Source organism: Melozone crissalis, unplaced genomic scaffold (genome assembly GCF_028551555.1).
Source record: "Melozone crissalis strain CALT ecotype California unplaced genomic scaffold, PUWL_Pcris_2 ptg000013l_1, whole genome shotgun sequence".
Classification (NCBI taxonomy): Eukaryota; Metazoa; Chordata; class Aves; order Passeriformes; family Passerellidae; genus Melozone; species Melozone crissalis.
In genome coordinates this window covers 55,632,142-55,659,710 of record NW_026535791.1, presented here as the reverse complement: position 1 = coordinate 55,659,710, position 27,569 = coordinate 55,632,142, and the positions used below count along the sequence as shown (strand labels likewise).

Below are 27,569 nucleotides of genomic sequence, written 5' to 3'. Positions count from 1 at the left end.
TATGATTTTGCCTGTGCTCCTGCAGCTTAAGGTTGCAAAGGGAAACTGAGAAATGGCCCTTCTGTAATTATGCAGATTTAATGTTTGCTTTGTGAAAGCAGCAGTAAGCGTCAGCCTAAACAGAAAAGTCAGCCAGTATTCTTCTGAGTGGTTTCCACCTTGGAATTAGTCATAAGCAGGATATTAATTTGCTTTCCATACTAATTTAGAAAGTGCAAATGTTTGTTATGAAAAAAGGCAATTCAATGTGTTTTAAGTGGAGCTACCCAAGAATTCTGGGAATATTCAACTACGAACTTCTGATACAGCTGTCAACATATCATGAGTGATAAGCACATGGAAGAATATATATGCCCTTCCTTATACTCTGTATCTCTTTCAGGTCTTTAGTAACCCCTCTAGATCTTCAGTTTCCCAGATTTTCTCTCTTACCTTCATTTGAAAACTCATTACATTAACCTAAATTACAGTGTTATTCAAAATTCAATTTTTTTTTCATTAAATCATCAGAAATGTGGCAAATATAACAGATTCAAGAAATATCTTTGACATACAAGAAAACCCTTTTTCTGTTTATGCCAAATTATTTTATTTTATAGAAGAAATACTTTCAAATAATACAAAAATGACACAATCATACAGAACTGTGACAAAAACAAGAGAGATGAATACTGAATATGATAACTCATTACCACATCAAGACAGAACTCATTATAGCAGTCAGAATCACAGACCCACAAGATACACCGACAACATCTCACAGCAGTCACAATTTAAAAACCCCCTGACAGAGAGACCACTGGACACTGCCCTTGGTTACAATCTAGGGTGGAAACCAGGTGCCTCCCCCACTCCCTGCTCAAAGCAGGCCTGATGTGACAAGGACGCTCTGGGCTATATCCAGTTAAGTCCTCATCCACCCTATGGACAGAGTGCTCCACCTCTCTGCACAACCCCTTCCAGTACCTGACCAGCCTCACAGGAACATGGTGTTGTCTGTTCTTAATACACAGCAAGCACTTCTGGTGTCACTGCATGGTAACTTTGGATAGACACTACTGTGTGACAGCCTCCCCTGGAAATGAGAAACAAAATTCTGACTAACTGGTCTTTTAAAGTAATGAGCACTGAAAAGCTTGCTGGCCCTAGACTTTTACCCAAACACTACAAATTTCTCACATGATTTGGTTTTTATCTGCATAGTTTCTGAATAAGTCTAGTTGTGCCCAAGGAACCCAATATCATCCACCAAAACTTACAGGCAAAACAGGCTTCAGGATGAATAGCACGATAAATGCTAAATATACTTCAATTCCATATAAATTGCTATATGATTGTAACACTTGATGCCTGTAATGACTATAGGCCGTATTAGGAAACAGGAAATACCACCTTAAATGTTTGTGTTTATTAACATTTATGCTTACAATCTTTTTTCCCCGTTACTTTTTGCCTCAGTGTGGATAAGTAAAAGTAATTCAATTTCTCTTCCAGGTTTTCCTGTCTTTGACAAGGTAACAGAGTCTAAGTTACTGAAATTCACAAAGAAAACTTACTTACAGAATATTTGAAAATATTCTGATAGGTTTGTTTGTTTTTTGGCCCTTGTTCTTATTTCCTGACATAGAAAAATCTGGAACCAATTTGAACTTAATTAAGAGACAATATGAACTTCCTTTGGGGATATTCCAGTAATTTGCAAAGTCAGTCTTGTGTTGGGCACCTCTCTTTGCAGGTAATGTATAATTAGGAAAATATGAGAAACTCTATTATAGTAGCTTAGTAAAGAAGTATTTTTACACACTTGCAGGATGCAAGGACACAAAACTGGCATTCTCGGGAATTTAGGGTGACAGTCTTTCATTAAAATGGATGGTTACAAATAAAATTATTTCTTACCAGATTTGAGCTGGTCCAACTAGCAACCAAGTGAGCTGTACCTTCCAGCATTATACACCTTCCTCCTGGAAAGTGTCACTGTTCAACAGAACTTGCTTGTGGTAACCACAAAGCACATCCTTTAGGATGAACATGTGTTTAAACACCCTTACTTAAAGCAGCTGCTTTCTGAAATCAGAATATATATGTGCTTTCCTGAATCAGATGAGAATCTGTAGAACTGTAGAAATTACTGTAATAGTCCATTAGCAGGCTTTCCACACAGCTAGCTCAAACTGCTCCTTAAATTCCCTTTTCATTAAACAGCAAAACAAAGACCTGTCACCCTTTTCCTTCCCCCGTTTAAATTGAGGATCTAGTTAAGAATATAAAGATACTTTAGACACAACAGAAATGAAAACAATCTATTAGTGCACAGTAAGAACATGCAAATGAATTCTGCAACGTTTAGCATCACTTCTAATTAGTGTTAAACACATTGCAGGTGATAATATTTTGCTATAACACAGACAGTGCTAAAGAATACAATGTACATAATAAGCTACAGATAATAAAGCTGAAAAAGTGACAATTTTAGAACATAGTATTTTCATTTCAGGTATCAGAAACAAAACCAGCTCAATGGTTCCATTCTACTGTATGACAAATACTGAGGAACAAAATTTCAGTCTTAAAATACATCTTAAAGTAGGTATTTTCCTTCAAGGAAAAAAGGCACTATAAATAAATTACACTACAGTGAATTTGCCTGAACTCACTTTGTTTCTGTCTTCCAGCCTTTAAGTCAAATAAAACAGCATAAAAACTGTACACGCTCTTAACAGGATAGTCGATCTTTTATAAAATAAGTTGTCTTCAGAGATGTCAGTTTCACAACAAGGAAAAACCAAGCCTTGTTGCAGTCGCTATTATAAAATATATATGTATATATATTTATATATATGTTTTTGTTTATGTTTAATTTTTTTAACTTTTTTTATTTTTTACAAAACGTGTATATTAGCTTTTGCACATTTTTTTTTAAAGAAACTTGTCTAATCTAAGAACTTCATTAAAATAAAAGCGATAAATACTTCATGTTTACAATGCAACATGTCATACATCATCAGCTGGCAGAGGAGGTATGTTAATCCTTGGTCTTGTAAAAAAAGCTATCTTCTCTCTGTGATCAAAACAAGAGAAAAAAGAAGTAAATAAAATTATGCCTACATTCCCCCTTCTCCACACAAGAACATGGTTTCTTTACTCTGGTTAATGGTTAGTATTTATTATTTGTGTATTGAACTGGCCTTTTATTTGAGTACAACAAACTTCCAAAAACTACTAAACCTCACTATATACTTCTGGCAACATTCCATTGAAGACAATTACTATTTTTAAAAACCTGGGTGGAAACTTTATACAACTCACTGAACTTCAGTCATAGTTCACCATAAAAAGGTTTAATGGGACAAGTTCTGCAATGCAAAGTTCACCCTTCTATGTTTTGCAAATAATGTCTACAACAAAGAAGGGGGAAAAAAGATGGCAACTCTGGAAACAGAGTCCAAAGAACAGGCTTATTGAAAGAAAATTCCAGTATTACTGAGTAGTTTTTAGGGAGAGTGCGTTACTAACAATTTGTACGTATTGCATTAAACAGACAGGCTTCTTCAATAAAAGCCTGTCCACAGGCTTCTATTGAAGAACTGGACTTCACAGCAACCAGGCTAAGTTGGAAGAATCCCCTAAGCTATGTTTATATTTGAAGCTTTTTTTTTGATGTCATGTATACTAGAATTGTTTCACTGCAATTTTACCTTGGCTTTGGCTCTTTGCAGAACAAAGCATTCAGAAAGAACTCATGTCCAAATCTAGGTACACTTTAAAATTACTGGTTAATTACTTCTGATTAAAATCAAAAGACATAAAATTTAAGCTAAATGTTTCAGAAAGCTTTAACGAGACTAATGAACTGTTGCTATGCTATTTCAGTATGCATTACCACTTACCTAAAAGTCTGCACCTGAATAGGTTCTTTCTGATTTTGCCCACGCAGCTGGTATATTTCTTTTGATGCTTTCTTCAGCATCTTTTCAGCTGCTTGCTCTTGGTGATGTTCAAATTTGGTCTGTCTGGTCTGAAAACAAGAACATAATGCTTAAAAAGGCCATGTGAATAAATAAAACATAAGAATATTCACAGTACAAGAATGGATTCTTTCCCCACCCACCACAGTGAAACCACACTAGTACACTGTCTGAAATAGCTGATCATCTAAGAACTATAAATGCAAAAGACTGAGTTGTTTCATTCATTAATGCTCTTCAGAAAGACATGTAATAAATTAAGAAAATTTACTGCACACAGATCTGTCAAACAAGATCTTACTATAAATTTGGCATCAGTTTTTGTCTCTGATAATCCGATGTCAATTTTGTCTGTTGAGCAGTTTTGCCACCTTTTTCTACAACTTCTTTCTCCAAGAACAGGAAAAAAAATACATAGGGAACATTCCAAACACTTGTAAAAGAATAAGTATCAAATCAGCAAAATTTCTTTTAAATATCAGAAAAAATATAATTATTAAAATTCTAATAACAAATACCTAAACAAAAACAAATGAACAAGAAATAAACAAAAATCCAAAACAAGACATGCCACTGGCATACAATGCCATTCTCCAAAAACTGTCCTCAAATAAATACACAGTTTGGTAATAATCAATGTAATAATTTTTATTGTGCTAACTTCAAGAATATAAAAGAAACATTCACTGTTTGAGATTCTGTACAAACAGCTCTTTAGACATCTTATCAAAATGAAGACATTTTGAAACAAGAAGTTTCTGAGCAAACTGAGTGCTTGTGTCCTATTACCCTACCTGCCTTTCTGCTTCCTTCAGCAAGTTTCGGAATCTCTCATCCCGAAGGACCCAGTGGGGTAGATCTGTCTGCCCTCGGAGCTGGGCGTCTTCCAGGCGCTGTCTCAACTCCCTTAGAACACAGATCTCCTCATTCAGCTGTCTCTGTCGAGTTCTGGATGCCTGGAGATCCAGCTCCAGGTCTAAGGATGTCCTTGCCATAAGTTCAGCCAAAGATGATCTGCAGGACTGTTGAGTTATTAGGATTCAAACAAAATGCACAATACATTACTCTCAGCATGGTTTACAGGTCTGTCTTTAGCTCTATAGACCATACATATATTTGCTGTACTTACTTCACACACTAAGTCTTTCCCACATGAATTTTTGGAGATTGTTTACATCCCCCAGAAGAGGCTGGAAAATGTGTGGTGAAGAAAACCCCTACAGCTAAATTTCTCATTAATACTTTCTACTACTTCTTTTTACAGTTTCCTTTCTACTTACAAATATTTACCTAATGAAGTTTATGGACTAAAATTCCATGTTATGATGATAATAAAATAGATGCAATAAGAAAAACTCAATGACATCAGAAAAATACCGTTCTGAGCAAGACTCCTCTTAAAGAGCTTCATTCAATATTGGTTTTAAGATACATTCTGAATCAAAATGGGAGGCATGGCTGTCTACCTGCCTACACCAGCAAGGTATTAACTTCTGCTGACCAGACTATATTTTATGTCGTTTATATACACATTAATGCCTCATCTCTGCTTCTCTGCCCACTTGACAGTCGGAGGGGTGGCATGGGGCCAAATGAGAGCTTAACCTATTCATTCCTGAATACCTGGCTCTCAAATTTGTTAAGCTGTATGGGAGGGGAGATGCATGTCTTAATTCACACACACATCTCTGAACCTGCACCCAGCATCATAAACTAGATTTGGAAGATTTTGAAAGAAACTTTACATCTAAATCAATATAAATTCAGTACCCATTAAACTGATTTTTGTCTGCCATGCTTTTTTCCCTTCTTCAAAATTGATCACAACTTTAACTTTTTTATGTCTACCTTTTAGCTTAGAAAGTCCAAAACAAACCCAAAACATGCACCCTGCCCCAATAACTCTGCAGAAGTTTTGATCCTTTCCTAAAAGGATCAGAATGTACCTGCAGACATCTAAACCTCTCAAGTATAGAAGTACCATTGTTGTAGCAACTTCATGAAAGCAGAAGGTCATTTTCCTGGGCATACCTGCTTGTACCGCAGAGTCCGCCTCTCCAAGGTGTTCCGCACAAAAGGGGATTTCCTTGGCAGGGTTGAACTGTCACTGTCACTGCGATACAGCTGATTAGAAAAGACATGGAAAATAAAGGTTGCTTGCAAGATCATCTTCATTAAGAAATTTAGGTTGTTTTTTTGGGGTTTCTTTGCCTTTGAGATTTCTTTTTTAAAATACACTGAAACTATCTTCTTTTAAGCAACCATTTTTTTCAGTTATTTATAAACATTTATATATAATAATGCTTATATGGTAGTTATAATAATTCAAGAAAACTTACAAACCATCAACGTTTTACAGATAAGTTTCTATTCTACTAAATATCCAAGACAATCTTACCTAAAAAGAAGAGGGAGGGAGGGAGGACTCAAAAGCAATATTTCATCCTAAAACATGTACTGTCATGGGTACAAACAATACAGTCTCCCACTTTCTCCCCACATCTGATTTTAAGTAAGTGCAGGTTAAGTGAGCACAGAATTTAAAAATAATTTCCTGAATTTTCAAACTCAAGCTCTCAGAAGCTTATGAAAGAGTACAATCAAAGCTATGATAATATTGCAAAGCCAATATCCATGTATTGATCTGCAGTACTATGAGCCAACTGCTTAGAAGTCTTCTGCCACTGAATGCAGCAAACAATAAATGTGACCTTGAAAACTGCTGTGCTGGTTCTCAATTACTTGCACCAGTGCACCCAGGAATCCCATGTTCCACAATAACAGGCACCTTATGACTGATATTCATGACAGCAATCAGAGCCATATGAATATTTATGCAATGGCCCTAAGACTAAGCATTCAGTACCTTTTTTCAAACTTTTATGTATGTGAAAATTAAACGTGGCTTCTAAGCTAACTGCTTCTACACCTCATTAGATAGCACTGTAAAATCAACCACCCACACCTAACATCTAAGGTTGCCAGGGAAAAGAGCTCAATACCTAATTTATCATACACTCTTAAATTTCAAATTAAATCCATCCAGGTAAAAACTCTTAAACAGAGTCAGGGGAGCTCTTCCCCACTGCATTGTTCAAGTTCAATTAAAGATTACTCATTAGTATTAAAAATTAATATTTGTCTCTTACAAATGCAATGAAATCTTATAGTGAAATTATCAAAAAAATGTACAATATATTTGTGTGTGAAGACCCCTTCCCCCTCCTCCTTCTCAAGCTGTACTCACTCTGCAAACATATTGACTCCGTGCTCCAGGCGAAAAGGTCTGGGAGCGAACAATTGTGCTACTGCGAACAAAAGCAGAACCCCGGGGCCTGCGGCTGCTTCTCTCTTTTGGAAGAATAGCAACTTCTTCAGGAAACAGATCCTCAGTGTTAGTTTCCTTATCCACCTAAAATTTCAACAAAGGACATTTTTTTATTTCTTCCTTATTTTCTCTCTCCTAGCAAAGACAATCAGACATTTCAACAATATCAAAAGTAAACAATTTGCCCTACTAGCTAGATTCAAATTTTAATGAGCACTGAGAGGATGTATCACCTCACTTTTGTAAAAGTTTTAAAACTGGGTCATCCAAAATGGTGAGATTACCTTTCAGAAGCCTTTGCTGGAGCAGTTACAATTAAGAGATGCAGTTATATCACAGCTGCAGAGCACAAGGACTGCATTCAGGATTGGCAATTGGGCATTACCCAAACTACCACCTGATCTCCAGCCTCAACAGAAGAAAACTGAGTCACCTTTCAGTAAGCACAGTGACTCTGAAGCAACCACTTTAAAACTACAGGAGCTTAAATGAAAACAAGGAAGAAAAAAGGAACTGAAAGACTGTTCACACAATTATACAAGAACACTAAAATATTCAGAAAGATAGAAGACATAGGCTACTCTAGCAAAGCTTTCAAAGTTTCAGAAAAGTCACTTCTTCATAAGAGGTGTGATCCTTGCTAAAGGCAACACAAACAGCTTATGTTCCTCCACTTCAATGGAAGTCTGCTGATTTCAACTAATGAAGGATTATTTTCAGTGTCTCTATCTTGACTACAAAAGATTTTAAGTACATCAGTTTCAGCAGAATTATTCCATGTTATTGTAAAACTGAAATAGTAATACAAGTCCTAAAATTTCTTTCTTTACAATTCCTTTAAAAATTCTTAAGGAAGTAAGAGCACTGGAATTTGATCATGATCTTTTCTGTTAAAATTTCAGGTAAATGCGGAAATGGATACCAGTGCCTATTTATAGATTAGATAAAGGCCATAGTAAAAAGAGTTTGCCTTTTGATATAAGAACCAAATTCTGTTGAGAAGTGGTAAGAAAACAAAAACATCCCAGCCCTAAAGAGTGAACTTCTACCAATTCAATAGCCATACAGCTGTCACAAAGTCAGCACTCATAAGGAGCTGCCAGTGTCATTGCTGACCCTTTCCTCTCCTGCCCAGCTCAGACTCCAGCTCCAGCAGTAGCTCACTGTGCCAGGCAGGGTGGCAGTTTTCATGCTGCAGTGTCTTCTCTCCTTACCTTCAGTGGTGGAGGCTGCATTTTTACAGAGCCGTACTGGCCTGCTGGAGCTGCAAACATGTGTCCAGCTAATGGATCCCCACAGAATGGCTCTGGATAAGGAGGACTAGTCTGGGTACAATTGCTGCATCCACTGTCAACAGACTCTGCTTGCCAGCTCCTAAAGTCACAACATCACAATAATTTTGCAGGTGTTAAAAAACTCCATGCAATTATGCATTACATTTATCTCTTACATTATCTAGGCCAGTTTATAATTTTAGAGTATTATTTCTCCAATAAAAATACAGTATTTTCAACAGGAGAACAGAGCACACTTGCATTTCTGCAAATGCAAATAAGCAAATACATTTCATAGAAAAAAATTCACCTTCCCTAATTTTCTTAAGGCATGTGTTCTGGTCTTTGTAACAGTACTAAGAAAGCAATAACAAAACGAACAAGAAAAGTCATGTAACAAACCAGGAGTATCACTAGGAATGAAAATGCAACCCTAACCCTGTCTCGTGTCACCACTAAATTTTATTTACTTTTTCTTAATACAGGGCTGTTATAAACTCATTACAGTTGCCTCCCTAGCAAAGTTTATGTTTGATATAAAGTTTCCCCACTCCCCAAATTCCCTAAATTCAACCTATTCAAGTAAGGTTTCCTCCTGTTTGCAGATCATGACATAATAGAATGTTATACTTGTAGCACTAACAGGAAGCAAATCTCAGAATAAAAACCTACTGTTTTCCTGCTTTATTGCAGATTATACCCATAGGGAAAATATCTTTGAGGAAATATTAGTTATTATCTGTTGGATGAGGTATTTAAACCATTTTTACCTTTCTGATATGGCTTCTGCCTGATCTTCTTTTCTTTCCATCTCCAAGATTTCCTCCTCTGTGTACTCCAATTTCACTCTCTCTTCTGCCAGCTCTCTCTCAACTGCTTCCAGCTGGGCAGTGGTCCTAGCTAACAGGGCTGTCACTGCATCCTGAAAGGTAAATTAGACTTTAATTAAATCTGTTTGAACAAACCAATGTATTTAATGTGTATTATTCAAAGAAAAAATAAAAACAAAGTCATCATATGTTCCTTAAAAAACAAAGCGAAAAACCAAACCACAACCAAACAAATCCATCTTGAATCTTAATGATCAAAAGCATGTGGTGTTCAACTTGTCACAGAAACTGGGCAGACTTTACTTGACTGTGGAGCATCACCCACAAGTTAGGTCAAAAGAGAGGTCACCTAGTCTGATGTGCTGCCCAAAGCAAGCAAGGCATCATAGTCAGGCTGTCCAGAGCCCAGTCAAGGGCTGAAAACATCTTTAAGGATGAAAACTGCACAACCTTTCTTGACAATCTCTTCCAGTGCAGTGGCAGAAATTTTTCATGTGTTTTAGCTGGACTGGAAACATGCATACAGGGTACTATTTCAAGCATCTGCCCAGACATGATCTGGTTTTCAATTAGTCTTCTAAAATCTAGATCTTGCACCAAGAGTTAAATTAAGTTATTAGTTCCTGTGATAACTCAAAAACCTGCACCCAAGGTAAGATCACAGTCACCCTGCTGGTCAAACAAAGTAAACAAATCACTTTTTTAGAGCCATACTGTTTTAACTGTAGTTACATTTCCAGAAGACTGAGGAATACTGTCTTCACACTGGTTTTTGGTCTTTGCTCTCTGGGGCTCTGAACCAGTGAAGATCTGAACTGGGTACCAGTGAAGCTGCATCTCACCAGAACTCTCTACATCAGTCAGGTTTATCTGAGCAATGCCCTGTAAAAAACAAAAAGCATTGACCACAATAAGATACATATACTCTGCAGGATAGACACCTTCTCACTTAAAGAATATTTTACTTACAGTGCAAAACTCCCACTTCACAAATACTATTGTCTCTTAAAAAGAGACACTTTTGTTCTGTTGTGTTATGATGTTTAAGATTCTGAATTTCTTGCCTCTTCTTTACTACCAGGAAGAACTGAAGTAGACAGTAATTTTTTAAAGTTGAAAAATAAAATTTGTATAACAGATATAGATATAACTGACATCTGATAGCTATTAATATTTTATTTTAAAACCTTCCCAACTATGTATCTGATTTTTATATTTGCTTAAATTGATATCACTTTAATAATATTACTTTAATTTCAGGGGCTTTTGAGGTAACTGTATTCTGATACCCTTCCATTCTCTGGCCCTCAGAGGCATCTTTCAAATGGAAATAAAAACATTGTGTAAATAATTTTTTCCCTCTGCCTATTTATGTCATAAGATAGTTAAATGAGCTATAAAACCATTTTTCTACTTTCCAGGCCATCCTTGTATCTCCCAGATTCAGGTAAAAATAGTTTTAATGGAGGCTTCTCACTAAAAGTATTTCAAACTTTAAAGTAGCCCTACTACATCAGAGAGAGCTCATGTAAGAAATTTCTCAGTGGTGTTTGCCTAATTGAAAAACAGCTGTGAACAAATTATTCTGCCTATTTTATTTGGTTTTTTTCAATCAGTTCACTAGCTGGACCTACCAATCATATCAGTCGGCCTTTAAGTACTGTTTTTTGTTTCCCTGGCTATCTCTGCAGCAATAGCATAAGCTGTTTCCATGCTTATGAGCCACATGCTAAAAATGTCTTCTTTTGTATCACTGGAAAAGTCCTCTAAAAATGGCTTTCATCTCTCACAAATCAAGTAATTGTATACAATGATTCTAACAACAAAGGCAGTAGGAAATGTAGACAGAATGTGCATTCAACTTTAAGCAGGTAAAGAAATAGTTAAGCAGAAAACAATAATAAAAAAATAAATCATTGTATTGTTTTTCCAAGACAAATGTTCCCTGGGGCTCTGTTTAAACAGGTGCATAGAGGACAATAGCCTAACAAAATAATGCAACATGGGGATACAGCATGTTTTTGAGAAAGTCATTTAATGTCAATATATCCCAGGCTACAGAGATGCCTTTTCTTTTTTCTATATAACATAGATGTCTTCTAATTATCTACTCACTCTGATGCAATGGAAGATATAAATGTGAATCAAATACTCACACATTTGCATCAGAGTTGGAAAACATTTAAGACACACTGAGTTTAGTTTAGGAGGTTGTGCTGGTTTGACCAGGAAGTGGAATTCTGGGATGCTGTGGTCAATTATAAATACCACTGCCATCGGACTAGCCATGAGAGTAAAACTGTTTTCCTGCCAGCAATATTGGAAGAAGCACAGGCTAGCTCTGAGACACCTGACACTGCCTATACCCTGCATTCATTAGGCAGCTAAGCAAGTCTGCCAAAGAAGCTGCCTCTACAAAGGGAGTCAGTAATTCCTGACTGACTGAATGCTGGGGAGTAGAAAATCACCATCAAACTCAATTAAGAATGATCAGTACTGAAAGGACTAATTAATAATTCATGTCCATATCAAGATTTGTAACTTACTCAAAAGGAGGAAGAAACCAAGGTGGGTCTGCTAGAGGTGTATCACATGCCTGTTCTGATGAATTTGTTAATGACTTGGATGGCAGAACAGTAAAAGTATTTATGAGTATCTCTGTGATGTCTGACATACATGTCTCTTCATGAGAAAACAATCAGGATTTTAAAATCATGCTAAAAATGGGACAGATGTTCCAAAATTAAAACAAAAAATGCAAAAAAAAAGTTACACTCAAGAAGAAATCAAATAAATTAAGACAGAGGGAATAACTGGTCAGGGCTGTAAAAGATTAGAAACTGGGAGAGATGCAGCAATGCTGAGTGATTGCAAGAAAGGCATTCATACTGCTTTTATTTTTTAACATGAACTATATATGCTAATCATGTAAAATAGCAATTCCCTGATCTCAACATTGAGAAGGCCACCAGGGAAGAAATAAGCCAACTTAAGACAGAAAAAGATCTTTCAGCCATGGAAAGCATAAGAGTAAAAGGTTGAGGAAATGGAAAAACCATCCCCACAAGTGTCGTATATTTATTTCTTTATAACAGAAATATTTCCAGGGGTTTTTTTTATTATTATTTTTTCCCTGTTAGGTACACGTATTTATATAAATCAGGATAAACTCCAATCTGGCTTTTGCACCTAGGAAGAAATTGAGAAATAGATGCATTATTAAATAGATGGGGGAAAACCATAATCTCAGTGGAAGGCATCTTCAAAGACAGAGGCCTTGCTGACAGGCACCACCACAGCAGTTCCAAAGAGGTAGCAGGTAGCAAATGATGTCTCAATGTGACAAAATGCTCATTCTCAAATTACAGCTGAAGAAAACAATGATCATAATGTTTAAATATTTCAGTGCACCTATCTGAAGAAACTGGCATTGTTTCTCTATTTTTGAGTAGTATTGTTAAATTACCTTAAATTATATTACCAATTACTGTTGACAAAGTTACTTCTGACATAACCAATTGAAGACCATGAAAGAGAAAAAATCCCCACCAAGATACCCTAAAGACCTATTTTTTGGCAACTCAATAACAGCAGTTAGAATAAAATACCCTAAACTTAGATGCATTTGTTTCAATAGAAAGATACCTTACATTTCAATAGCTCTTTAGCTTCCCAGAGGAACAGGATATACCAGTAGAAAGCATTTTACACCAATATATCCAGCCTGTTCTTGAGATGCTTTCTCTTTAATTACATTGTAGACAAAACTTCCTACTGCAGACAAGACCTCAGGTCCATTTCTATCAACATTAAGACCCCTGTTCATATGAGATGCTACTTAGATTTAAAGGTGGATTAACAAACACACATTCTTGACCAGATTTGCTCAAATAAACACCTCTCATCCACAGCCCAGCATGACAGTGAGATGCCTATACCTCTTAACTTCTTTGATAGGCTTAAAAGTTTTTTTCACTAACCCATTCAAACCCTCCATTGCAAAGACAGCCCACTCACTTCAAAATAGCCAGGACATTAACCCCAAGGCAGATTTAGTTATGCATGTTTGCATTTGGCAACAGCTAAATGAAGCTAACATTAGTTAGTGCATGATAACTCAATCAGTTTAAAGTAAAAGGCTGAAGTAACAGAACTGTTCCAGGGCCACTATTACCCTGCAACAAAGTTAAGATTTAGGTAATAGTAGTCCTCTTCATCCAATGTTATACAATAAAAAGGTGTCTGTATTTGTTTTGGTTTTTTTTTTTTTTTCCGAAGGAACCTGTCAGAATAGTACAGATTCCCCACACAGGCATTATAGTATCATGCAGAAACCTAAGTCTTGAGCAAACTGTAGTCTAAAAGCTGTCAGATAAAGTCTTTTTTAAAATCCCACCTCTTTATTTACAGAACTATACTTAACATCTGTGAACAAATGGGCACATTAACATGTAACTCTATCAGAACTTCTTATGGAAAAATTAGGTTCTCTTTTTAATCTTAAAAAATAATTCCTCAGGTAACTTTAGTTTCTCATATCACATGGCTTTTAAGAAACAGAACCACTTACCAATAGCTCTTCTTGCTGCTGATGATCAACTGAACAGATATACAGCTGCAGTGATTTTAATTTCAAAGCACTTGAGTGCATGGGGATTTGGAAGACTTCATTAAATATTAACGGAGTTTGGAATTCCAAAGCTCTCGAGCAGTAAGTGGTTGGTGTGCCTGACTCAAGCGGTGGCAAATAAACTCTCACATGACTGGGAACAGCAAAATAGACAAATAGCACAATTCAGACAAAGAAAGCCATTTTGCATTTCTCAAAATCAAGCTAAGCAAAAACATCAGTGCAACTTCTACATTAAGAACCTGCCTTGAGATGTCCTCATCACCAGAATTTATTTTGCATTCTAACACAGAAGATCTGCAAAGCTGATCTCAAAATGCTGTATTTTCCAACAAAAACTTTTTTTTTTAACTTGGTTCTTAAGCAGAGGCACCAAGTGGCACTTGAGCTGCCCTGAGGTATCCAAGGCATCTAAAAGGAGCTAGCAATTATAAGAGGATCTATGGGAGAGCTACACAGAGCCTCCTCTGAGCAGCAGCAGCTGGAGGCCAGGTGCTGTGCCATGCTATTTCAAATGGAAACACATGCCTATGTTTAGGCAATTGAATTGTCCCATCAGTGTCACTGGTCCATTTCTTTCTTCCACCCACTAAGCAACCTGTTCCTCTCCTTAAGAAATTAAGAAATTCAGATGGCAAAAGAAATCTGCAGTCACTGCATCTATCTACAGTCTCAAAAGACAAATTCAAATATGTGGTAACATATCATTTAAGACTTCAAGCCAAAAACAAAATCAACAACCATTTTCACCTGACAGCATAAGCAGCAGAGCTACTTAGAGAACTGTTTCCATGTTCTCCCTGTCCTGACTGCTTTCCAAGCCCCTGCAATATCCTATTCCTTTCCTCATGCCAGCAAACAGTTTCATGCAACTGTGTTGTGACCCAGATTACAAAATTTATCTGGGTTAAAAAAACTAACCTAGCTAAAACCACACAAAGCCTTCAGGATTAAAAAACTCACTCCAGCTCAGGTTCACTCAAGTTGACTATATGGCTGCAGGAACTCCTCTGCCACCAACAAAGAGGGGCTGACACTGGCAGGCAAATACATGGTTAGAGGACAACTGGAAGAGCTCCTTATGGTGTAACTGCAGCACACTGGACTGTGGAGCATTATTTAAACAATTCTTGTCCTGTAAAAAGGCAGAGATCCAGCCCCTCTGCTCCCTGGCTGCTGTAGTAAACTTCCCCCCGGGTGCCACAGCACCTGATTCAATCAATGTACAGTTGCACAGAGGAGTTTTTTAAACTCAATAAAAGCTTCTTCTGCTTTTTGGTAATAGAAACTTACTTTTTGACTAGACTAAACAATTCACCCTGCAGCAATGCAATTTCTTGATTACAGCAAAGGGTTGAGAAGGATGAAGAACAGAACTGCATTTTGAGTCCCTTAGATGCCTGGTTGCCTTGATGATAACATCCAACAAAACCTCTGGACTAACGTTTTTCTTTGGTGACTCTACTTTACTACCTTCTTCAGATTATGCTTATTTCCTCTTCTGATGACAAGGCATCATGGCTGAGTAATACACAATATTCACATTTTTCCCTATCATGTGCCCTTGCACTCACACTGAAACAGAGCAGAAATCCAACACTAATGTACTAACCTACATGAAAAACTTCCACTGCAGTTTTGCAGAGTTAGCATGGTGAAGTTCTCAACAAACAACAACTCATTCAGGGAGATGTATGTGAATTTAACACCTCCCAGCAAATGATTTATTTTACAATAAAATAATGTTATCATATCTCTATTTTCCTGCTTTCAAACAACCTCTCCCAGAGATAAAGATCAACAATTTTTACATGTTGAATTTCTTTAAAATATGCTAATATGCATATCTCTAGATAAAACAGTGTTTTATGACAACACTGATTATTTAAGAAACATTTTTTAGACTAAACTAAGCTATGTTCTATATGTGATACAAAATTTGAAAAAGTAGCACAAGTTGTCAGAGGTTAAAAAATTCAATCTTTTGTACTGATTCTCAGCTTGTACTTGTGTTATCAGAAGGTCTTTCATGGATGCTCAAGAAGAACTGTACAGGCCACAAAAGCCTGCAGATCCTCTGTTGTTGTTAGCATGTTTTCTGGTGTGGTTTTCTCTCTTAAAGATAAAAGGCAAGGCAGACCTCTTACTGATTATTATAGATTTTGCCACAGATATTGAGAAAAATACACTAAGCATACTCTGGAATATCACAGATATTTTTGAACAAACTTTCCTCTGCATAATAAACATGAAAGAGCACAGAATACACTTGTTACCTGAATATTGTGACGTAAGTTGTATAAAAGAGATGTTTTGTGACCAGAACTTTAACCCTTTCCTCACGGAAATTCAGACATAGCATCTTCTCCAGAAATTGCTTAATTTTGAATGAAGTCAAATAAATCTATGGTATTTATAACTGCAGCATAAAACAAACAATGATGACTCTGGGTGAAATTTAAGCTTACATTTTGCAGTTTTCTTTAACAACTAGACTGGTGAAGTTCTTCAGCTGTAATACATGGACTAGCAGACATTCGCTTCCACTGTCATGCCTGGAAAATAAATTTTCTGTGTTAGTCACCAGTCATTGATAATTTGCTTAAGAAATTATCAATTGTCTTTATTTCTTTGCTTAAGAAATAAAGATGAAGACTAAACAGATTTAAAGAATGCAAAAGCACATTTTGTTAAACAAATTTCTTGCACAAATCAGTTTTAATCAAGGGCATTAGCTAGAAAAACAAAGTTAATAGAACTAAGTGAAGTAAATATTATTCAGCTTGAAATTAACAAGTGGCCATCATTTGCCTCTTGACAGCAAACAGGTTTTAACAAATACATTCTTTAAAGAGCTACACCATTTGCATTTGTGTGTGTGCATGTGTAACAACATATCAGTTATATTAGACAAATCCATCTGCATTATTTTCATGGGCTATTGAAAACAAATTTTAAAATTCTACTCTTTCATATCAGCACAGATTTTGAAATGCCATTAACAAATCTGGTTGATATTTTAAAAACTTCCAATCTTAGGAATTAGTTTCCAAGGGGCAGAAAGGACTCTGGAGGGCTAAGATATGATACCTTCTCTTGTATGACAATAGTCTGCCCTTCCCCAGGCTACTCCCACTACCAACAAGAGCATGCCATAGGCACAGGATTTCAAAGATGTATTGTACAGCTGGGACTGTACAGTATTCGTGTCTCCTTACCTGTGATTCTCCTAAGGTAATACTCCTTTATCTGGCATAAAAAGGTCTCACTTACAGAGACATAGCCCCATACCCATACTAATGGCCCAGAAAATGAAAATAAATGCTACTGAAAGAAGTAATGAAGGTCCTTTTATCAGTCAGCATTGAAAGACACTTAATGAACTTTGATTAAACCATATCCCCAACACAAAGTGGCACGTGACTGAATGATCTGTACATCCACTGAACTTTGGCTGCCAGTTCAGAAACTTCTTAAAAACTCCCACCATGATTTAGTTTATTTAAAAGCTAAAAATCATGAGCAGGAAAAGTAGTGAACAATTCCTGTAGAGTTGGCAGGGAGAAACAGAAGTAATTACTCACAGAAATCCAACATGTATTTGTGGTTCTTCATTACTGGCAGCATCACCATAAACAGGCTCTTCCAGATCTTCATTCCTGCAGGAACAGAAAGTACTGTAAACTACACAGTGACCTAAGCTGCTAAATGATGAACTAGCATTTATTCTGTGACTTGTGGATATAAGCAATTATTTAGCAATACAGGAGGGACTGGTAATGTAGAAGGAATTGAGACATACTACTGTATGCTTTATATAAAAATATACAGTAGTAGTAATTCACAAGTATCAAAATTGAAGTTTTAGAATAAGTCTTTCAAGATATTTATGCTATTTTAGCATTTGTTTTGTCTTCCAGTTCTCTTTAGCATCCTCCAAACCTTATCTTCTTCCCAGTTACTGCTCCCCGTGTTAACACAGTTGTATTAAGCAACATGTCTTTCTACATCCTTCAATCAATTGGTCAACCTACATATTTTTTGGGTTTTGACAGTTCATATATTTCTTCCTTGAAATTATACTTTTATCACATGATACTCAGAATTGTAAGTCACACTCTAACTTTATTTTGTTACAGATGGTTGAAATAAAATTATTGATTTATGACTAACAGGATGAGAAAACTATCTTTCAAGGAAGATGCGATGTTAAAATGTCAGAGAGAAACAAGCAAAAGGGACTTGGCACTTGAAGATGACAGTGGACTGCATGTAAAAAGCTTCTTTCCTTTAAAACATGCCATCTAGTTGCTTTATGTTACTAATAAGTAGCAATTTTGAAAGCCTACACATAAATTCACAACTAATTCTTTTGAGCCATGTGGCAGAACAGGAATATTTCCAGCTTACTATGCATTTATACACCTGACCTTTTGCTTAAAGCTTCAAACACGCCACTGTCACTAGCCAGTGAATGATCTGAGAGACATGCTGAAACTCGCCTGGCTCTCCTCTCCGATCTTCTGCCGCTGTCTCCGCGCAGAGTTACAGCTGCCATGGAGAAAAAAGGGACACCAACATCAGCTCAAGGCAACTTCTTCAAAATTAAACAATTAACATTTATTGTATCAAAGCTAGCAGCAAAACAGCACAAATGCAGTTCACTGATTTTTCTTCTAACTTAAAGTTAAAAGCCTAGAATAGGATTGACCGGAGATTTTCTGTGGGAGAATTAAGGAAGGAAGTTTGTGGCTAATTGCTCTGTGACAAGACTAAGTATAAACCAATTGTATTGTTACTAAATGTTTTTCTGGTAGAGTAATTCCTTCCTAAAGGAAGACTTACATTAATTCACATATGTACACATGATAGCCTAAGCTTTTCAGATTTACCTACTGAATATACAATAGGTTGAAAACAAACACAGGGACTAATTCTTTTTTAAAGTTATCTGATAATACAATGTGAGGTTTTGTTCTCATTTGTTTCCTAATACAAAGTCTCAAAGCATACTGTTTATACCATCACATAATAGAAGCTTTTATTTACAGTCTGAGAGGCATTATCAAAAAGAACCAGTGTTTTCCAGCTCACTCAGACCACTGTTTTTCTTCAAATTCTTGGTGAATTACTTTGAAAACTGACTGGGGGAAGGAGGAAGTAATGTTCAACCTTCTTTGCCACTCTTCCCCGAATCCCCAGCAACACAATAAACAGCAACTCAGCAATCACTTTCATGTTTTAAGTGCACCAACAAAATTACATTATACACTGGGTTTTGCACAGGCAAGTAGGCATAGCAGCTACTGATCCTTTAAAGTACATACACAAGCAGTAACACTCAAGAACTGCACAGAAAAGGCTTAAACACTTTAACAACATCTCCCAACTTGAGGGTGTTTCCCTTTGAGTCCTAGGGAAAATCACTAAACAGACTTGTGAAGTGCAGTTTCTTCACTGTGCAGAGAAGAACTTTTACCCTCTTTTGCTCAAAGTTTGATGACTGTCCTCAAAGCAGGAAAGCAGTGGTAAAGAGATGGCACTTCAAAAGTGGGGAAAGCATTTTATTTGCTTCTACTCGTGCTTACAAACCTAAGACAGCATGGAAGCATTGACATTTCCAGCAGAGTGACAGTAGCACAATGCATGGGGGACAAGCACCAATTTGCATTTACAGCTTACAGCCCCAAAAAGGGATGAAGCATGTCCTACTCGAAGTAACAACTTGTTAAGTGCCTCTGTTGCACGTTATCATAAGCCACCCCCTGCATGGTACCCAACTCACTTCCCACCCAAGCACCACCAGGACAGGACATCAGGACAGGAGACCTTGATAAAACTCTTCCAGATCAACACAACCACGCTGCTGCTATCAACAGAAGGCTCTGGCTAAGGTTAGCTTTATCCCACTGTGGAACTGGCAGAGAAGGTGCACCAAGCCCAGCAGGTTGTGTGCCAGCCCAAGACACATTCCTGTTACCAGGCCACTAACAGCAGCATCTTACCAAAGGTGTTACAAAAATCACCTCATCCTATTTGGAGCTAAAATTCCAGCAGAGCCAGTTCTCTGTCCATTGGATTCATAAGTAGCCCTATGGACCTCTCCTCCAAATTCAATGAAGGATTTAGTCACCTTTAGGTATTCAGGAGATTTATTTGCTGGCTAGAAACAGCCCAACCTGTACTTGTCTCTGCACCCAGGGAAAGAACCACCACTCCTCCCCATCCCACCCTTCTTGTACATCTTGTACACATTGTGCAGTGCTACTCATGACATCCTCGCCACAAATGAGAGCCAAGTTCAAGTGAGCACACAGAAAGCAAAAACTGTATTTGAACCACACTCTCCTCTTTATCACTTGTACAAAAGTGGTGGTTTTGTGGGTTATTTTGATTGGGGTTTTTTGTTTGCATGGTTGGTTTGGTTTTTTCCTTCTTTTTTTTTTTTTCTCCAAAGGACTTTTGATTTGGTAAGCCTCTGTCACTGGTATTTATGAAGAATCATAAGAATCATGAAGCATTAGCAATCTGTAGAGACATCTACATATTAAAATTTCTCCAAAATTTTACATCAAGAGGTTGAACTTCACAAATGTTGCTTTTTTTTTTAAAGTGCTTCTATAATTTCTGTACTAATTTCAACAAGTTATACTACAACAACTTAACTTCTTTTTGCAAAGAAGCCCTTGGCTCACCCCCTACATGAACACTTTGTATAAACGTAGGAAAGTTCCTGTGGACTCTGTCCTTGGAAGGCTCATGTTTCCAGTTTGGCTGGGAGGAAAAGCTGACATCAAGCACTAATATAATACAATGAAAAGCTGATGCATTACAACAATGTTGTAATTTGACAGCGATTTGCTCACTGTCTGCAGGCCATGGAAGCATTCAATAACCTCTGGACAATGGCAGCAAACTTGAGAGAGATGCAAACACCAGAATATCCCCTTGACATGGGGGGGGCGTAAAAAATCAGCAGGAAAAATTAGTCAAGATCAAAGACACACCAAATTTTGGTTTAAGAAAAAAGTTTACCATAGACTTTGCAATGCTGGAAGCTAAGGAATTGTTTAAAAATTAGGTTTCTAAGACAGGCCATTACCTTACATTTTCTTATTTAATTAACAAAATCAGTAAACAATAGATATGATTTCCAGAACTACTGGGTGCCAAAGCTTGATATAAGACAGCCCTGAATGAAAGAACATTCTCATTATCATTAGTTGAAAAAGTGAACTTCAAAGCAAATTTTGCTGTCCAAACTTTCATTTGCTAAGAAATCTCATAAATAAATCTAAAGCATGTTTCACAAGCTTAGGTGACTGAAAATACTGCATGTCAGCTCAAAATGCACTAATAAAAGAGTAGAACACTCTCATAAAAACTAATCTAAGACAAAAACAGACCTTACCTACCATAATGCTGTCAGACATTACTATTATATAACAAAGCTGAAGGTCAAAGACCGCTTTCCCCAGGAATTTAACTACAGCTGTGAATGTGTTGTTTAGTTGACATAGCAAGAAAATTAAGTATGCCATAATGATTAAACAGATACAGCAAAATATCAAACAAAACCAAATGTAGCAGAATCTCCTGTTTCTTCTCATGCAACTCCAAAAACAAAAAACCAAAACAAAACAACCCACCCCAAAAGAAAACAACCAACACATCACACAGAAAAACACACAATAAGAAATTTCAGGTTCACTTACAGTGAATTTTTCTGTTGTGCCGCATGAGAAACAAGACAAAAAGCATACAGTGACAAATCACCCTTTAGATCTCTGACAATATTTTATAAACAAGAGACTATTTAGGCATTAAAATAAATTTAGCATTTCAAAGATTTGTTATATAGAAGAGATAGTGAAGACATTCAAGTCCAATATTTTATTGACATTTCCTCCTACTCCCAGCTTTACAAATATGATGGATTTAACTTTTCAAGCATATTCTCTCCATTCACACATGAAAACTTATTTCACAATGTGACCCTGTGACAGATGCAGAACAATAAAACAGCATATCAGCAACTGAACATCAAAATTGCAGTTTCTGAAGTACCCCTTGAACTTTCTCAAGTGCTGCATCAGTGCAAAGTTGATGCAGTTTATTCAGTGCTAACCCTCCCAGTCCCCATTTTTTGCAAATCACTAAAATTACTTCAAGCTTTGCCTAGTGAAGGAGCAGGCCAAGGTTTGAGGGAACCAAGACCTCCTGTTTTTGCAGCACAGCATTCTGCTGCCAGGCCATGGGGTGGCAGCAGCAGGGTACACTGCATGGCACCTCGCAGAAAGCCAAACCCCAGCATCTGCCAGCTCCCAGCTCTGGCATACAAGCTGGATGCTCCATCCAACTCTTCCAGGAAAAGAGTACAAAACCAAAATACTTTCAAAACTTCCAACTGCTACTTGCAAACAACTGCATTACAATTCCAAACCACTAGCTAGTGAGTGTAGAACTCAAAACAGGCAAAAATCAGCAAGGTTAAATTATTTTCAGTAATTGTTTCCAAATGCAAATATCAAAAATAAAAAAGTCTCAAAAGAAGGCAGCCTGGCTACCTTTTAACCACACATTCTTCCTCAAAAAGCAACACAAAATACTCCACTGTACATAGAGAAAAGCTGTAACCTCTGGGCTAGGAGCTGGACACCCCAGCACTGACAGCAGGTTAAGCACAGAGGTTTTCAGACAAATGTGAGATGTGTAGAAACACAGCAGAGAGCTGAGAAAAGGAAAATCAAAGCAGGAAGCTCCATCCTGTATTGCTGCCTAGGCCCTCAGACTAGGCCTTCACTTCTAGGAAACACATACAAGCTATAAATGAACTACTTAGATACTTTCACTTACCACAATGGGTGAAGACATGCTGCGGTCTGATTTGAGGTTTAAAGAAAGCCTCAGGAAGCCTCTTCACAGCACTAATTTAAGCACAAGTTTTCATGCTGGTCTCTGGAATTCTGTTTATTTTGGTCTGAAAGCTACAGTATGGGCACTAGAAATGTTTACAGCTAGTAAAAGTAAATTCTGCTGCAGTATCTTCTGGCAGTGCTAGCTGCATTAAGGAAATTAGGTAAGTCTAGACTCAAATGCTTTTGAACAATACAGGCTTTTTAGCACTGTGGCAATGACTTCTTTTTTAAAATGAAAACCAGAAAGGTTTTCTGTAAATACCATCAATGTTCCTTTGTATTATCACTTGCCAAGACTGTGGTAGGATAATATGATCCATTCTCTGGTTATAGTTCATATTATTCCTGACATCATGAGTCCTGAATGCAACATTCTACACAATGCTATCACAGGATTCTGGATATAGAAATGAAATGGGATTCACAACATTTAATATTAAACTAAACTCTAAAAGCCTTTTTCTACTGGTATGGTATTATTAAAAAAAGCAAGCAAGCTAACACACAAAAATGTTATCAGGATTATCTTTTTCACATTAAGAGCAGTCCTTCATTTGGTTGGTCAAAACAGGAAAATAAATTTGTCATGTGCCTGTGTGCTCAGGCTTCTAATTTTGTTTCATTTTTTCAAAAGTTTTCTGTTTCCTCTTTTGATTTCTCTAATTTATCTTTCTCAACTGCAGTGCTTTCAGAAGCTTCTGCCAAGGCAAGCTAAAGCAAGTCCCTCAATTTGACAGTCCAGCAGGAAAGGAAAACTCAACAGTGCATGTGCTGTGCTAGCTGGACCCATCACTCCCTCTGCCATCAGAGCACACCAGCCAAGATGCACAACATCTCACACATCCCCTACAAAAGATGCTCCATTGCTGATGAAGCACCTACTCATGAGTGCACTGTGCACTCATTACAGCCATGCCACTGTGGCTTCTGCTCCTCAGAACTTGGACACGGGAACCTGGGCTGCAGTACATACAAATTCAAAATTCAGCATTGCAGTCAGCCAGCCTTCAAGCACAGTCAAAAGCATCACCTCAGATTTTGTGTTCGGGCTTTTTATTGTAGGTAATAGTTGTTTGTTATTTCCTATCTCTCCTGAGTTTGTTTTGCTTTCCATTTTCAGAATAAAGGCAACATCAGCATGATGGGGGCCTCAGAAGTAACTAACCCATACTTTCTCTTATTAATACTTTACTTATTCTTGAAAGGCTAGGTCCTTGAAAGGCTACACTCCAATGAAAGTCTATATTCCATTCCCCTTCTTCCAGTCAATTCACCACTGTTTTAAGATCTATTGACAAGGTTTCTCTATTCTGGCACCTCCTTGCCCTAAAACTAGAGTTTGGGTTTGGGGGATTTTCCTGTGTTTTGGTCGGGCTTTTAAGAGGTAACACCGACCATGCAATTTTTACCTGATGGTAGTAAAATACTCGGGGACTCAGGAACAATCTCTACTGTGCTGGCATGCTTAGGTCTGTGTGACATTTTCTAAGACAATGTGGCAAAATAATAATATCCACAAACTCACCTCCACCAGTTTGGACAGCAGTCAGGTGTGGTCCCATTTCTCGCAGCCCTTCACTGTCCAGAGGGTAAGCAGACGTCTGAGATGAGCTCGTGCCTTGCACATCATCATCACCCAAGGCTGTGGTCTGAGCCCTGAGCATTTCCAGGGCTCCCATGCCTGCAATCTCCTCAAAGCCCTCTGACATCTGAGCCAATGGAGAATCCCGTGACGCAGAGAGAAACGGGGTGTCCAGAGGCGAGCTTGGAGGAGACAAGGATGACAAGGAGGAGCGCGACGACAGCGACGCCAGGGACTGCGGCGTGTCCAGGGACCTGCGCTGCTTATTGAAAGCGGAGTGTCCCATGGGATCCGCGTAGGGCACGTCCTTGGTGAGCGCCTCGAAGGGAATGATGTCAAAGCGCAAGTGCTGCCCGTAGTCTGTGACGCTGTCTGCCTTGTCGTACTGGGGGAGGCCATAGATGTCCGTGAAGCTGACTGAGCTCAGGGAGCCTCTGCTGGAGGCCAAGGATCCTCGACTGGAGGCCAGGGATCCCCTGCTGCTGCCAGAGGACATGGTGAGGGTGCTAGCTGACAGACTATGGCATGCAAAGAAAGAGAAAACACAAAAATGTCCTTTCAGATATAACCAGAACTACCAATGCAGACATTAAAACACCAATCCAGACTACACAAGCAATTTTAAATGCATTCAGTACAGTGACATGGAAAGGATGATTTGGCATTTTAAAGTCTAGCTCATGTCTCTTGCCCTGGTCTCAAGCACAGCCATGACTGAGGAAGTACAAACCAGATCAGGGCTAAGTGCCTGAAGACAACACTCCAACAACATCCAAGAGCAGGATGAGCCTACTCTCATCCAACATGTAAACAGCTGTGATTTGGCAGAAAAGAGACCAGAGCAGGCTCTAGCTCAGCAAACTCAATGTAAAGCCAGGAAGGATAGATTACCATGATCCAGCTCAAATTTACATTAATGATTGGTCATAAACAATCCAGGGAGAAGAAGTGCAAAGGGACTTGCAAAGTCCTAACAAACTGCTGTGTAAGCCTCACTCTCACAGGTTTTTCCAATGCAAAATAAGAAGAGTTTAGGATGAATCCTATTCCATTTCCTCTTACCATCCTCAGTTAAGGGGGGCAAGAATATTAATGCCAGAGAGAGATGCAGTGAGACAGGAACTCAGCAGGAACTGAGCTTTTGATGCTGCTATGGTGTTAAACTGAAGAATCCCCAAGAGCTGCATCTCAAAAGGCAGCTGTGGGTGTGAATATGCAAAACATGCTGAACTTCAGGTGTGAGTCTTAACACATTCTCGTATTTAAATAGCAAAATTTTGTCATCTTACCAGACATCAAAACTCCCTACCTTTGAAGGTATCAGGATATTAAGAAACCAGAGAATTTAAAAGAAGGCTAACTGCCCATAGTGAAACTGTAACAATATTACAACAGATTTTAATAACTTAGCTCCTTTTCAGAAACTAAGGTAACATAAAATTCCCAGCTACACTTAATAACGTACCCTAAATAGCCATCACTAATACTATTTATAAAACTCCATCCAAATCATCACATTCCACAGTGCAAAGTGTATAAATGTAGTGAAAAATTAATTTACTTGGCATATATACACAGAAGTATAAAAGATAAACTTCATACATTATTAATATTCTTCTCTGCTGTAGTTACTTCAAAATCTGCTGCTTTTACATAACTTACCTTTTTAACTGGGAGTGTAAATATGAGGTTAAACGTGTAGCTTCTTCTAGTTGCATAAGCAAACAATTTCTCTTCTCCTGTAACAGTATCCTATAATTGAACATATACATATTACTATTTTCTTCATCACAAAAGTTCTAGGAGCTTCCCAAGTGTGGAAAAACATCAATGCATTGAAGTTTGGAATACTGAAAAAAGTTGTACTGTTTAATGAAAAGTTTTAATTTATGCTGCTCATATGCAGTGATGGTAATTCCAGCAAGAACACAAGAACCAAGACTGCAGGAGAATTCCCAGACAAGAAAAGTAACTGAACCATAATGTAAGAGCCATGATGCTGAAAATACATTAAAGCAATTAGCAGTCATAAGAAGTCCTAGGTAAAAATATCAGACTCCACAAGATTATTTTTCTTCTCTTGCATCAACCTGATTCTGCTATTAAAATACTATGCCCTTCTACCTTGTCACAAAAAAAATATTCCAAGAAAAGTAGTGTAAAATTTCAAACATAAAAAGAAAATTTTTGAAGGACTTCTGTTGACTATAATCACCAATGCCAAATTTAAGCTTTTATTCCATGTGTTTTACGTGCATTCATTTGTCATTATATTTAAGCAGGCAATACAGCATCTTGACTACTACATTACAGGAAAAATTTCATGCTGCAACTTATTTTTTGCCCATTGTAATAACAAGCAGCTGAATTAGTCAGTACCACTACCACAATACAAACAGAATGTAACTTTAATGCCATCAATCTCACACACCTATAAGATACCTTAAATTCAGTATTCTGACATTATTAGAATTTCAAACAATAGATTTTATCTACCATCTACTCTTTTTCTGGATCCAGAATTATATTCCTGATGTTTTGTTTTCCAAGCCCAACCACTGAACTTCAAGATAATATCAGGGTAGTTTTCTGGTTTGTGTTTTACATTTTGTACATCCAGGAAAGTTACAGCTCCAGCCCTACATGACAGGGTGCCTGGAAATGGAGATTCTGATAAATGGTTTGCAGAAAGCAGATCAAAGTTATTGGGCTGCCTCAGACCTTCCTCAGCTGCAAAGACAACTGTTAAAATTCAACATGTTAATGAACAGGATTTTAAAATCAACAGAAAGGATTCTACTGGATCAAACAGCACATCTCAAGCTTTCCTCCTCCCTTTGTGCACCCCAGGCCAGGTTAACTAGTGGCACAAGGAAGGCTGCAGCTCAGCTATGCAAACTTACACCATACAGGCACTGCATGCAGAAACCAAGAGAAAAGGACAAATGGACACAAGAAACTAAACTGATTCAAAAGCTTGCAGGTGAAAGCAGAGATATTCACACCATCTACTGTAAGAAACAAACTTAGGAACCTACA

At 37.5% G+C, this 27,569-nt stretch overlaps 1 protein-coding gene across 1 annotated transcript in view; it reads right to left on the bottom strand.

Moving 5' to 3' along the window:
* Positions 1-584: 584 nt before the first annotated feature.
* Positions 585-27,569, bottom strand: part of WWC3 (WWC family member 3) — a 98,874-nt gene continuing 71,889 nt past the window's right edge. The window contains exons 10-23 of the mRNA XM_054271689.1: positions 26,193-26,282; positions 24,474-25,048; positions 18,461-18,581; positions 17,615-17,689; positions 16,499-16,585; positions 13,971-14,163; positions 10,115-10,282; positions 9,341-9,492; positions 8,511-8,670; positions 7,216-7,380; positions 6,000-6,092; positions 4,763-4,990; positions 3,891-4,018; positions 585-3,061 (exon numbers count right to left, since the gene is read on the bottom strand). Coding sequence (XP_054127664.1) covers positions 2,995-3,061; positions 3,891-4,018; positions 4,763-4,990; positions 6,000-6,092; positions 7,216-7,380; positions 8,511-8,670; positions 9,341-9,492; positions 10,115-10,282; positions 13,971-14,163; positions 16,499-16,585; positions 17,615-17,689; positions 18,461-18,581; positions 24,474-25,048; positions 26,193-26,282 — 2,302 coding nt within the window. The 3' untranslated portion in view covers positions 585-2,994. The remainder of the gene's footprint in view (positions 3,062-3,890; positions 4,019-4,762; positions 4,991-5,999; positions 6,093-7,215; positions 7,381-8,510; positions 8,671-9,340; positions 9,493-10,114; positions 10,283-13,970; positions 14,164-16,498; positions 16,586-17,614; positions 17,690-18,460; positions 18,582-24,473; positions 25,049-26,192; positions 26,283-27,569) is intronic.